The 14568-nt window shown below is 46.8% G+C and overlaps 1 protein-coding gene across 1 annotated transcript; it reads right to left on the reverse strand.

Annotated features, from left to right (window-relative positions):
• Positions 1–8425: 8425 nt before the first annotated feature.
• PARS2 (prolyl-tRNA synthetase 2, mitochondrial) lies at positions 8426–12945 on the reverse strand. Its single transcript, XM_020976913.2, is given in 3 exon segments — positions 8426–10872; positions 10875–11080; positions 12813–12945. Coding segments are annotated over 3 exon segments (1584 nt in total). The 5' UTR covers positions 12944–12945; the 3' UTR covers positions 8426–9625.
• Positions 12946–14568: the final 1623 nt, after the last annotated feature.

Genomic DNA, 14568 nt, shown 5'->3' on the forward strand with positions numbered 1-14568 from the left:
CTCTCCTCTCTCAATCTCTCTTCTCAGTCTCCTTCTTCCCTTCCTCTTTCTCCTTTTTTCTATTTCTCTTTCCCTCTTTCTCCCTCTCTGTCTCTCATTTCCTATGACTGGTGATAGAAGGCCACTCTCCCTGCTTCCACAGGAATGGCTCACCATGAGAGCTAGAGCTGCTGTTTGGCTGGGAGGGCTGAGCCTGGGTCTCAAAAGCCTGGTTACCTTTCCCCCTTTGTGCTTCTTTCCCTGAGCGTGGGGGGGGGCGGGGCTGAGCAGCAATCCTGACATGGGTGTCTCTGGCCGTGGAGGGAGCCTGCTCATGGGTCCCTGGCTGACAACTGCTGCACTATCAGAAGCACCTCTGTAGTATTTTTTGGAGAAGACGACCACTAAAATCAGGAAGAGCCCTGGCCAGCCTGACTAGGCAGAAGACTTGAAGGAGGCCACAGAGGACTGAGGGGAAGGGAAAAGTCTCCCTCTTAGTATGACTTATTGTGGGATGTTTTAAGAATCAGCCCCCAAGGAGGGAATCACAGTCATTAGGCTGCTGCTGCTTGCTCAAGTCTTGGGCGTTGTGCACTGTGAGGTGTGTGTGTGTGTGTGTGTGTGTTTCATGCTCTCGAGAGCACTCCAGCAGGAAAGAAATAGTCTCCTATGAGTGAGTGAATGAATGAGTGATTTAAAATTTTATTAAACACTGTGCCAAGCCCTGTGCTAAGCACTAGCAATACAAATAGAAGATGCACAACAGGGCTTGTGCTTAAGTATCACACCCTCTAATTAGAAACAATACCGAGTGTGAGGCAGCTTAGCTGCAGGGCCAATGGAGAGGCTCCCACTCACCAGTCCTAAGGATGTATCACAGGGGTGTGTGGCATGGCCCAGAGGTCTGGACGGCAGATGGTAAGGCCCAGGGGACCACAGGAGGCAGAGGCAGAACAGATGAAGTCCTGATGGTCCTTCATTTCACCAGAAGGGTTGTAGTTGGTGACTCCCAGCTCAGGCAGTGGTTGGAGCAGCCACCATCTTGTTTTTCCTGCCCAGAATAGGACCAAGGTCAAGGAAGAGGAGGGATGAGGGAAATGATAACCTTTTCACTCCCTCTTGTTGGGGAAGCCTAATATTTAAATGATTTTCCCAAAGGTCTGGGGTCTACAGAACCACAGAGTGTGTACAAAAGGGCCTGACCCCTCCCCTTGGAGGTCGGGCTTCATCAGGACTGAACGGGGCTCCACAGTCTAGAGCTAAAGACCCCTTAATGGGAGGAGAGGGTGTGCCTCCGGCAATGGTTTGATTCTGAGTCTCAGAGGCTGGTAATGAACTGGAAACAATGAGAAGATGTCGAATATTGGCAAATTTAGGCTGCATACCAGGAAAAAGTGACAATGTTAAAGACAAAACTGGAGAGGATGTAATTTTGTCAAGAAAAAAGGCTGCTTCATTTCTACCTCGGAATCCCCTGGGCCAGTGCCTGGCCCGGGGGAGGTACTTCAGAATAGTAGGTACTTTATCAATGGTTGCCGATTGGTCGATTGATAAGCTCCCAAGGAAAATGATTCCAAAGCAGAATGTCCTGCGGCTTCCCTCCCCGGAGATTTTTAGCAGAGGGTGAATGAATGCCCACTTGTCCTATGGGTGGCATGACAGAGCATGCCAGACTTCGTATGAGGAAGACAAAGGTTCGAATCCTGACCCTGATGATTACCAGCTCTGTAACCCTGGGCAAACCAGGAGTTCATCTGTAAAATGGGGATACTAATATCTGCCATAACTATTTCACAAGGCTGTTGGGAGACTACCCTGAGATGCTGGGTGTAACATGCTTTCTAAGGCTTAAAATATTCTTTTTTTTAAAATATTGTAAACTTGACAGCATCAACAAATGTGACAATTGTGTGTGAAAACGTGACTCTCCATTACATACAGCTCATTTAAAAACAGACATTTCAAATATAGCACGGTCACTCCGACGACGCCCTGCTTGTCTGTTGCTTTCTAAGTTGCCTTCTGTTCTTTTTAACCGTTCATTGATGTCCTTTTCTTTCTTTTCTTCCTCTTCCTATCCCCTTCATTTCTCTGCCCCCCACACACCTCAAAAGAAAAGCCCTCCCTTGTCACACAAAACAAATCCAGGAGTGGGCTGTGCTGGTCAGCAGAGGTCTCTTTCTGTACATTTGGCTTATCCCCTCTCAGCCAAGAGGTAGGAGGCGGCTTCTGCAGCAGTGTCTGCATCAGTCATTACATCGATCCTAATTCTGATTCACAGTTGTTTTCCTTTAGAATTTTTCATTATCTTCCTTGTTTTCCTGGTTCTGCTTCCTTCTCTGCATCAGTTCCTGTGACCTCCTAGGTTTCTCTGCATCTGTCTCTATTATCATTCCTCACAGACCAATGACACGCCATTAATTCATTCACTGTGCTTTGTTCAGCCATTCCCCAACTGATGGGCACCCCCTTTGTTTCACCACCACAAAAGTGTTTGTACACACAGTTCCTTTTTTTCCTTGGGTCTTTTGGGGTATAGGCCTCATGGTGCCATAGCTGGGTCAAAGGGCAGGCACAATTTAGTGATCTGAGGGCAGAGCTCCAGACTGCTTTCCAGAATGTCTGGACCAATCCGCAGCTCCACTAACAATGTATTTGTGTGACTATTTTCCCTCAACCTATTCACCATCCATCATGTTCCTTTTCCCCCCCATCTTTGCTAACCTGATAGGTATTGAGGTGAGACCTTGGAGTTGTTTTAATTTTAATTTCTCCAATCATCAGTGATTTGGAACATTGTTTTCATGTGGTTGTTTCTTCTCTTGAGGGCCACCTGTTCATATCCTTTAACCATTCATCTATTGGGGAGCACTTTGTAAATCCTATTAGAGTTATTAAATAATAGTAATTTAAATAAAAATAAATAAAAAATCATTAAAATCATTAAATTATTATGGGGTTGTTGGAGGGACCCCTGTTCAGGTTTGAATTGACTCATCTGGCATCTGCCATTCCTTCTTCCTCTGACGTTTGGTAATCCTGTGATGAGAGTAGCCCCCACCTCACTCTCAAGGGGGTGGTGATGATGAAATGAGCCCATAAGGATCTATTGCCATCCTCTGTACCCACTGAGTCTGAAGAAAATGTGAGCTCTTATTGATACCGTCATTGCTCTTTAAGCACCAGGTCTTTACTGAGTTCCTGCTCTGTTCCTAGCATAGGACTAGGTATAGCGTAGGGTTAGAAAAGATACTAGCTTTTACATCTATAGGGCACTTCCCTCACAGTGGTCCTGTGAAGCCAGGAATGTGAGTTATTATTCCCATTTCTTAGTTCAGGAAAACTGAGGCTCAGACGGGTGGTCATTTCTCTCCCCCCAAAAAACGTACGTTCCTTGAGGACAGGGACATCTTCCTTTTATCTTTGTATCTCAGTGCCAAGCATAGTGTCTGGCATATAGTTGGAGTCTAATAAATAATTATTGATTGAGCTGTCCAAGGTCACAGCTACAGTTTATGTGTTTGTGTCTACTTTGGGGCTCTCCCAACCCCAATTTAGATACATCTCCTCCTTAGGGTTTGGGGTAACCCCAGAAAGTTGAAGGTGAATCCTGGCACTATAGTCTTAAGCCCCACGCTGGTATCTTCCCCTCCACTATCAATCACCAGTGTTAGTGGTATCATTAACCAGTCGATAATCTGCTCAATGACACTGACAAGCAACTAAAATCAATTAACTTTTACTGAGGCATTTACTGAGGAGATATTGTCAGGGACAGGGGCTTGGGAGGCACCCTCTCCTCTCCCCACACCCATGTGTCCCTGGGAAGAGGAGAGTCAAAGTGGTGACTCCAAACCATTTCTATGACCGTACTGAGCTGAATAATCCTTAGCCCTGACGACTCCTCACCAAAGGTACAAAGCATCTGTGCTGCCACGGCTGCCACAATATCCAGTCTGTTCACGATAGTAATGCCAGCATTTATTTGGAATTTTAAGGTCTGTGAAACTATCTATAGCCACAGTCTCATCTGTGCCACACAATAAGCCTGTGAGGTAGGAATTTTTATCATCGCTATTCTACAGATGAAGACAATAAGGCTCAGAAGGTTAAGTGACTTACCTAAGGTCAAATGGCTAAGTTGTCTAGAAAGTTACCAAATTGTGCATACCCTTTGACCCAGACCCCACCCCCCCAAGAAACCAGAGGAAGGAAAAGAATCTTTATGTGCAGAAATGCCTATAGCAGCTCTTTTCATGGCAGCCCCAAACTGAAAATTAAAGGGGTGCCTTCCCGTTGGGACTAAACAAGATGGCACATGAATGGAATGGTGTAGGACTGCACCACGAGAAATGATGAAACGGACAATTTCAGAGGAACCTGGGAAGACCTGTGTGAACCAGTGTGGAGAGAAGTGAGCAGAGGCAGAACGATTTAGATCACGACCACCACATTATACAGAAAAACAACCTTGAGAGACTTTAGAAGACTGATCAGGAGAGAGATGGACGTTTTTGGACACGGCTAACGGGGGACTATACAGAGACATATTTTTGAGGTGGGAAGGGAGTATTTATGTAGCTCCTACTGTATACCAAGCACTTCACAATTATTACCTCATTTAGTAGATATTATTATCCCCATTTTACAGTTGAGGAAACTGAGGCAAACAGGTTAAGTGACTTGCTGGGGTCACACTGCTATCAAGAGTGTCTGAGATTGCTTGCCATCTTGGGGAGGTGGGAGAGGAGGGAGGGAGAAAAATATAGAACTCAAAATCTTATAAAAAATGAATGTTGAAAACTCTCTTTACATTTAATTGGAAAAAATAAAATACTATTTAATTTTTTTAAAGTGTCTGAGGATGGATTTGAATTCAGGTCTTTCTGAATCCACTGCTCCATCAGCTGCCTCTGTGGCAGGAAAGGGGAGGGACAGATTAATGTTTTAGAATACTTAATTGAAAGAATAAAAAGTGTAAACAGTTTCTGAGTATTTGAAGCAGGATTCAGTCCCAGACTTAAGAGCACCTGCCGCCCTCACATCTGTGTCATGCTCTGACTTACCTAATAGTGACAGGTTTTTGGATCCATACCTGCGACTTCACTGGTCCGGGGAATTCCCTCCCCCAAGGCAGGTCAACACCTGCTCTGCACCTGAGAGTCTTAGAGCCCTGGGCCCCAAAGAGGGAAACAGCCATTGTGTGTCATCCACTGGATCTGACTCCCAGGCCAGCTTTCTATACGCAGGCAACCCTGCCTCATAAACTACAGTAGTAATAATAATAATACACGTTTCTTTAGTACTTTCAGATTTACAAAATGCCTTCTTTATAACAACCCCACAAGGTAGGTAACAAACCTAGCATTCTCCATTTTACAGATGAGGAAACTGAGGCTCGGGTGCCTAAGCTCATTGTCACACCCTAAGTGTTAGAGCCTAGGGAAAAACCACATGGCCAGAACATTTTCATGACCAGCCACAGAAGTGCTCCAGCCAAGGCCAGTGACTTAACTCATCAGCATGCTGAAGTGAGCCAGCCAGTGGCCTTGACAAAGGCTGCCCTGGGAGGTGGTTTTAACCTTGTAGATACACGGGCCTCAGTTCCCCTTAGTTAGGAATCTGCTATCCTACAAACCCTTTCGGCCTCTACACCATTTTAATTAGCTGAGCTCAATTAAGCTTTAACTGTGTGAGCTAATTAGCAGCCATGAGCACTGCTGCTTGTCAGAAATGTACATTAATCCCTTAGATAGCAGTTCCTCTGATCACACTCTGAAGAATGGTGAATCTCCACAGGTAACCCTCCACTCATCAGGTCTGGGGCGAGATTCTCTCATCCAAAACACTCATTCTACAGATAGGGGGAAATTGAGGGTCAGAGAGATTACATGACTTGTCCAATACTTTCTCCCTGTATCCACCCTGCAGCTTTGAAAGACTTTAGAACTCTGATCAAAGGAATGACCAAATATGATACCAGAGGGCTGAAATAGTGTGGAAATTTTTTTTTGACTATGTATATTTGTTACAACAGTTTTGTTTTGTTTTTTTCATTGTGGAGGAGGAAGAGAAAATAAATGCTTGTTAATCAGAAAAATAAGATGCAATTTTTAAAAAGATGGTTAAATGACTGGACTCAAAGAGTGGCTACTAATGATTTAATGTCCACTTAGCAGGAAGTCTCTAATGGATGAACATCGGTACTAGATCTTTTGCTAATATTTTGATCAATGACTTAGATAAACACATAGATAGCATGCTTATCAAATTTACAGATGCCATTAAGTTGGAAGGGATAGCTAAAACACCAGATGACAGAGTCAGGACCCAAAATTTTGGCAGGCTAGAGCATTGGGCTGAATTTAATAAAATGAAACAAGGATAAATGTAAAATCTTTTGCTTGGATTCAGAAAATCAGTGTCTTAATGCACAAGAGAGAAGAAATGTGTCTAGGAAAGACTCTCCCTCCCCCCCCAAAAAAAATCTGGGGAAATTTTTGCTGAAGGAAAGCAAAGTGATATACGGCTGTCAAGAATGGCGAGGTCCTAGATTCCCTCCTTCTGCCTGGTGATTCGCTCAGACACTTGCAGTTTTTTGAAGTAATCTGTTCCTCTTGCCACCTCCCCTTGCTTGAATAAATTGAACAACAAACAGACCCCTCGATACATCTGCACATCACCGGTCAGACACATTCTCATATTTACCATGTGGGGAAATGGACATCCATGTCTACATTTCCAGTTCATCCTCTCTCCGTCAAGAGGTGAATGCCATGTTTCATCTTCATTCCTCTGGACTCCTGCCTCATCACGGCCTTGATCAGAAATCCACAGTTGTTCAAAGCTGTTTTTCTCTACGTTATCACCAAATACACTGCTCTCCCAGTTCTGCCCTTTTTGTTCAGCATCAGCTCGTGGAGGACTTCTCCGTTTCCAATTTACTGGATATTTCACAAGGCGTCCCAGCCGTGGTCCACCTCATACAAGAATGGAACTGTAGCAGCAGAAAGGACTGCAGAAGCCGTCCTGATTCTGCCAGTTAGTGCTTCATCACTGCCCCATCCCCTACTCCCCACCCCATCACTTTGTATATATGGTATATTTACTTGTGGACTCGCAATAGAATGTAAGCCCCTCAAGGGCAAGGACTGCCTAGTATGACACACAGGAGGCACTTAATATATGCTCAATTTATTAAGGAGATAGGAAGATCTGGGTTCAAATCCTACATAACATTTACTAACTTTGTGACCTTGGGTAAGGCACGGAACACTCTGGGCCTTGGCTTCTTCCTCTAAGATGAGGGGGTTGGTGTCAATGGCTTCTAAATGTCCCTTCCAGCTCTAGATACAGAATACCAGGGTTTTGTCAATAGTAGTGCTAGGAGAGATGCTATCCCCTGGTTCTGCACCCAGGTCAGCCCACATGAAGAGTAGCGTGTGCACTTCTGGGAAACACAGACGGATGCTGATAAACTGCACCATGACCAGGAGAGTGACCAGGAAGAGGCAGGGATTCAAAACTATGTCCTAGGAGATTGGTTGATGAGACTGGGAATGTGTGCCCTGAAAATAAGAAATGTGGGGGACATGCTAGTTGTCTTCAAAAGAGGTAGGTAGATTCACTGTGCATGGCCCTACAAGGGAGAGCTAGAGGTGAAGGGTGACAATTACAACATGATGAAGTCAAAAGGACAGTGATTGGAGTCAATCAACCCCGGTCCGGGAGTCCCACCTTGGAGACTTAGTACCTGTGTGACACTGGGCAAGTTACTCAGATACTTGGGCTTCCATTCCCTCCTCCATACAATGGGGGGTTGGGCTCTTACATTAAAATTATCAAAAAATGTAACCAAACAGAACCAATTAGGAGAAATAATCCTATATTCCCACACACATTAATAAAACCATTAAGAGCATATTTGGGGATTACTGGAGGTATTAATTTATCCATGATTTTCTTCCTCCATCATTAGATTCACTTCCATAGCATATCTTCATACACACTGTAGGAAAATAAAAGGAAAAGGGAGAGAGGAAACCAGATTTCTTTTTTCTTGCCTTTCACTTGAGCTGCCCAGGGCTGAGCTAGTGAGTCTGCCCTCTGGGGCTATATGAAGCTCTAAGCACTCAATGGTTAAACCTTAAAAAATGGTGCCCTTCATCGGCATTCAGAAGGGCCTCTTCATTTTATAAGGATACACCTTGGAGCTTCTCCTAGTTATCAGTTTGTGCTGTAAACCATAAAGGTCAATGGCCCTTTATAGGAGAACAAGAAATTGCCTCATTTTCTTTCAAAAAACCTCCACCTATCTCAGAGATAATAAACCCTTAGGTGTCCTTCACTGATCATTCCAAGTATCCAGGATGCAAATGAAGGATGGGAGAAGGGGCACAGAGCAGGGAGGAAGAGGGTCAGCTCTCAAATGGTTTAACACACAAAGTTTACCAATTTCTGCACTATTCTTTATTGCTGAGACAGAAGTAGCACTGGTCAGGGTCAGACTTGAGTTTGAGGCCCAGCTCTGGTTCTGACTCATCAGAAGGCTCTGGGGCACGTCACTGACCTCTCCAAGCCTCAGTTTCCTCATCTGTAAATAGAACACAAATCCTCACATAATCTCCATCTCCCAGGATTGTGAGGACAGTGCTTGTAAACCTGAAAGTGTCATGGCAGCACAAGCCTCATTCCCACTAAAACGTGGAAGGAGTCCATTATTAGTGTTATAATGCCGGCCAATTTTTGTCCCTTTGCTAATTCTGCTAAATATTCTCTCTGCCTCTCCTTTCAGACATCCCTCAGGATCAGGCCGGGATAATACAGCCTGTCCATGGTATTTTGCCAACACCCCCATGCCATCGATGGGTGGCAAGAAACAAAGTCGGCAAGTCCAGGACGACGACAGCTTGGGAGCACGGTGCATGGGTCCCTTCTGACTCCTCCAAGGGATGGAATCATTGTACAGACAGCATCTCATTTGTGGTCACTGCATTCCCCTGAGGTAGGCAGCAAGTCACTGTTATCAAGAGCACAAGATTTTAGGTTTCACTATCGCAACAAGAGCTGACAGCGTCCGCAGCGGGTAGGAAGTCAGAAGGCTTTGGCTCTCTAATCCTGGCTCCAAACCTTCCCAAGTTGTGATCTGGCTGGACCTGTTAACATGGCTAGACATTACAGAGGCTAAAAATGAACATTTTTATATTTGAGGCTCCTAATCCAACAGCTTGTCCTTGTGAATCAAGCGAAAAGGAGCTAAGGCTTAGTCCAGCCTAATCGGGGCTAAGGTCTCCTGGGGAAGTTTCTCATTTGCTCTCCCATCTAATTGTTTCAACCTTCCCATTGGCTTTGAGTGGGAAGACTTGGCCTTTAAGTTGAAGACTAAGAATTGCCTGCCATCAACATCCTCCTCACATCACAGGAGGGTCTACTGATTTACAGTAGAGCAGGTGGACAGTCAGTGGAAAAGAGAAATCAAATTTCTTTCTTTTTATATGAACCAGTGATGTTCACTGAATGAATGAATGATGAAACCTTGCTCTCCTAACTAGCGTCCATCTTCCACCAGCTGCATTGTGTCTAGAGGGAACAGTGCACAACATAATTGTGAAAGGACATAACTTGGTAAGGATCAGAGATCGGGCCTTTAGACAACCTGTACCGCACGCAGCAAATCGATCACTCCTTGTTTGGGGAGGAACGTCACCTCATCGGTGCTCTGACACCAAACCTCAAAATGGCAGGGCTGTTCCAAGGCTCTCTTGCCAGCTATCACAACAAAGGGGTAGCCAAGTTTGTTGGCATCTTTCAATCTATTTCCAATGGTCAAATGTGTCCTGTCATCAATCAAAACCTCCCCCTGCAGCTGGGGCAAGGCTTCAGTGATATCGTCATAGAGAGTCTCCATCAACTCCACTGCCACCTCTTCCTTGCTGCCCTTTTTTGGAGGAATAAGGCAGACTTGGTAAGGGGCAAGCAGACCAGGCCAGCGGATACACTCTTCCGTGGAAAGTCCTTCAATGGCCGCAGCTAAGATACGAGTCACACCTAACCCATAGCACCCCATTTCTAAGAGTGCAGGCTTTCCCCGAGCGTTAACAAACTGGGCATTGAATACAGAAGAGTACTTGGTGCCCAGATAGAAGGTGTGCCCCACTTCAACACCTTTGGTTTCTGTCAGTTTCCCCTGGCAAACAGGGCAATTTGGCTGCTTGGGATCCAGCATCTCCACATTGGCTGTGAAACTGCACATGGAGCAGACTGCGAGCACGTCTTCTCCAATGTTCAACGGGAGCTGAAACTCATGAGATATCGTACCCCCAATGCTTCCCACGGCTGCCTGCACCCTAATGAAGTGAAGGCCCAGCCGGTTAAACACCCTGCCGTAAGCATCACACACCAGATCATATGTCTGGTGAGCGGCTTCGGAAGAGCAGTCAAAGGTGTACATGTCCTTCATGTAAAACTCCCGGCCTCGGAGGAGGCCAAAGCGGGGCCTGGGCTCATCCCGGAACTTCCGTGTGACCTGATACAGCAGGTAGGGAAGCTGCTTGTAGGACAGGGTCTTCTGAGAGGCGATCAGGCAGGTGATGGCTTCCTCGTGTGTCGGTCCCAAGCAGTATTCTTTGTTATGACGATCCCGCAGCTGAAAGAGCTCCCTGCCCATTAGGTCCCACCGGCCGGTGGCTCTCCAGAGCTTGGCTGAGCTCAGGGTGGGCATGTCTAGCTTCTGCCCACCGATGGCCTGCATCTCCTGGTCTATCACCCTGACCAGCTTCTCCATGGCTCGAATGGTGTAGGGCAGGTAGTGGTAACAGCCAGCACCAGCAGGGTGAATCAGCCCGGTCTGCAGCATCAGCCTCTGGCTCTTACAGGTCAGCTCAGCAGACCTGCTTCTAGTCCAACCACCTGATCTTCTCGCAGGTTCTGAGGCTGGAAAAAACGGGACAGCACCAGGCGTTTCACTCTGCCTGGGGGACGATGGTAAGGCCTGCAAAGGGGATGCTGTGGCAGGGGGCAGTTGGCCAACAGTATACCAGGAAAGCCCCTCCATCTTCTCAGAAGCCCTTCCATACCACTCTGGGCTGAGAATCACTCAGATCTGTAGGAAAATGAGTTATGTACCATTAAGCATTCACTCCACACAGAAGCTAGGTGGCACAGTGGATAGTGCTGGGCCTGAAGTCAGGCAGACAGTTCAAATCCGGCCTCAGACATTTACTAGCTGTGACCCTGGGCAAGTCACTTCACCCTGTTTGCCTCAGTTTCCTCATCTGTATAATAAGCTGGAGAAGGAAATGGCCAAGTATCTTTGCCAAGAAAACCCCAAATGGGGTCACAAAGAATCAGACACAACTAAACAAGAGCCACAGGGTTAGGTTATCTGTTACGAGCCAAGCACTTTATAAACCTGGAAAGGCAGGCTACTCTTAACCTAAGGATAACATCTAATAAACCTGCTGATTCGCTCTCCTCCTAATTCTTTCTGGTTCAAGCAGGACTCCCTTCTCTCTCTCACACAGCTCTGAGTAGTCAAATTTTCACCAGTCTAATTTTTTTCCTTTCTCTTATTAACCTTCCCTCTCATTTAAATTTAAAATTGTGTTCCCAACAGAGGTACCACGCACCAGCACGGCAAAGTAGCTAGAAGGCTGGCCCCGGAGTCAGGGGAACCTTGGTTCCCACCCTGCACAGGTCTCTTGAAGCTCTCACAGACTATAAAGTGCAGAGCTAGAGGAGTTCCTCACCCTTCACAGATGAAATCACAGGTTCAGGTATACAAATGACCAAAAAACAGCCAGTAGTTACCGTGCTGGGGGAGATGAGGTTACAGACAAGTGAAATAATCCTAGGATTCAAAGCTGGAAGGAACCTCAAAGGTTGTCTGGGGCACGCTCTCATCACTTTATAGAGGATTTGCCTAAAGGTCACATCAGCAGTAAGACAGGACTAGAACCTGGTTCTCTGCTCCAAATCTTCCCTTTACACCAAGGTAGGAACAGTCTCTAGTTTTCATGAGTCCACAATCAAACCTGAACCCCAGGACCCTGCAGGAGCGTGTTTATTTCGTTCAGGTCAGTTTCCCCATCTGCAAAAGGACAGAGACTTCTGGGGCTCTTGCCAGCCCTGAACCTCCCTTGTTCCCATCACCTCGGTCACCCTTCTCAGGGTCCATTGGTCCCCAACCGCCTCATTTTATGGGAGAAGGAAACTTCCTAGCACCGTAGCTTTGGGGTGAGAAGGGCCCTCCTGGCTTACCTCCCAGAACAGGAAGGCACTGCCCATGGGCTGGGCCATCTCTAGATGACTGGCTCACCACCTTTGGGCCTGTTTCCCCCACCTGTGAAATGGGAAGAGGAAGCCTCGACAGGCTCCCCTGGCTGGACGGGAGGACACCCACGGCTCATGGGCTCTGCCAAATGGGCCTCAGTTTCCCCAAGTGTGAAATGGGAAGAGGTACGCCCCATCTGACTTCGCTCCTAGGAGCTCGGCCATTGATTTCACGGATGTCACTTGCCCTGCCTGGGCCTCTGTTTCCACATCTATAACATGGGAGTGGGCTCGAGGATCATGGTGCTTTACAGCCCGAACCTGTCCTATCTCTAGGATGGCGCCATCCAGTTCCCACGCCGGGGAGGGGCCGAATCACTGGGGGAAACCGAGGCGTAGAAGGCGGTGCGAGCACGTGGCTCGCTCGAAAGGCACTCCCGCTAGCCAGACCCCAACCTTCATTCCCCCCATCCCCTCTCCAAAGTCGGGGTTCAGCCCCCCCAGACCCAGACAGCCCCGCAGCTCTCCGCCCCACATGCCCACGCCCCCACGCTTTCACCCACCGAAGCCGGAGCACCGCCGTTCCTGCCGGAGGACACATGCGCGGGACATGGGAGGCGGGGCCTGCCGAAGAACGGCACAACCAGCCAATCATAAGGCCGATCCTGAGGGAGACGCCCCACCCCTCTTGCATGCGAGAACAGGCCGGAGGAAAGAGAAGTGAAGCCAGCCCTTTCCGGAACCATAGAGGCGGCGAGGGGAGGGGCTGTGCGTCAGAATCCACCCCCGCAGGAAGTCTCTTCTAGGCAGCCGGAGGCCTTTATCAATGCTCCCGGTCCGTAGGAGAGTCAGCTTGCCCCACCCCCTTCAGGGCTGTATGCAGAGTGGAGACTTAGTATCCCGCGGATAGCGGGTGCCCTGGGAACCTGTGGGTTCGAGCCCCGCCTCTGATGGAATGGTTTTTTTCTTTATTTTATTAGAAAAACAAAACAAAATCTATCCACAAATCTCACGATTTGTACAAAGCCAAAAATGGTCATAAACATGTGACACTAAACCCTGGGAAGCAAACGATCAGGGCTTGAGTTCTTCCCTATTGGAGGGTAGCCATTAAAAAGGGAATGTCTCGGGGAGAGAGAAAACTTCAATACTCTCACAGATCTGAGATCTCAGGCATGTGAGGACTCCCTCCTCCAGTACAAATCTCAACCCTTTCCTGCCTGGCCATCCCCTGGGACTCTCTAGTTCCTTTATGAGAGTTTTGCTTTGTTTCTGTGTTGTACCAGACCAGTTTCCTGTACATATGGTAGAGAGTTTCCAGGGAGCGCCTCTCCATGTCCCTCCCTCCTTTCTGAAGTTCTTCCCTGGCCCACCATCTTCTCCTCTTTCTCAATCCCCACCCTTACATCAGAGGACCTTAATATCCGTGTGGCCTCTCCCTGAAACCCCTTAACTTCTCTTTCCTCAACCTCCCCAATCCCATGACCTTCACTCCTCCTCAACCACACATAAGGAGGATCCCACTCCAGAGCTTACCATTAGCCACAATGGGTTCACTTGCTAATTAGGCACTCCGCCCTTCATCTATCCAACCATAGCCTCCTGTCACTTTGCTTCTCCCTGTGTTTACCCCTGCTACACCTATTCATTGCCTTCCTCTATACCCCAACTTTTTGAACCTCTTATTACTTTCTCAGGCCATTTCGCCTATTCTGACTTGATTCATTTTCATATTGTCTTGCCTGCTGTCTTCCCCATTAGAAAATGAGGTCCTCAAAGACAGGGACCATGATTTTTTCTTTTTTGTAGCTCCTTTGGTATCACATTACCTGACACGTAGAAAATAATTAATGCTTGTTGAGCGATGAATCCTCTCCCGGACAGCCAACTGATCACTACATTGAGAATCTTCTATATCCCTTGTTATTGTATGGATACCAAAGTAGCTTTGACTATCCCAGGTTCTTGATACTTGACCAGCCTATCTTTTTGTTTCTCGTTTATGTCTTTATTTATTCTTCTTTTGGAATGTATTACAGCCAACTAAAATTCCTTTAGTGACCCTAGACTTTGATCCTTCAGTCCACAAGCATTAGTAATTACCTTGGATTTTCCACATCTTCAGTCAATTGTGTGATGGGTAATATGTGCAAATTTCTGCCACTGTCTTTTAACATTCTCATCAAAGATGCCCTGGATGCATATGTAAGTTATTCATATGATGGAAGTAGGCATATATTATAGTCAATATATATTTGATGCTCTTTCAGCTCCCCCCTTTTTTGGTAACATTTTTTGCTGATGCTATTAATATCTTCC

The sequence above is a fragment of the Phascolarctos cinereus genome, unplaced genomic scaffold (assembly GCF_003287225.1).
Source record: "Phascolarctos cinereus isolate Bilbo 61053 unplaced genomic scaffold, phaCin_HiC Scaffold_5;HRSCAF=322, whole genome shotgun sequence".
Taxonomy (NCBI): domain Eukaryota; kingdom Metazoa; phylum Chordata; class Mammalia; order Diprotodontia; family Phascolarctidae; genus Phascolarctos; species Phascolarctos cinereus.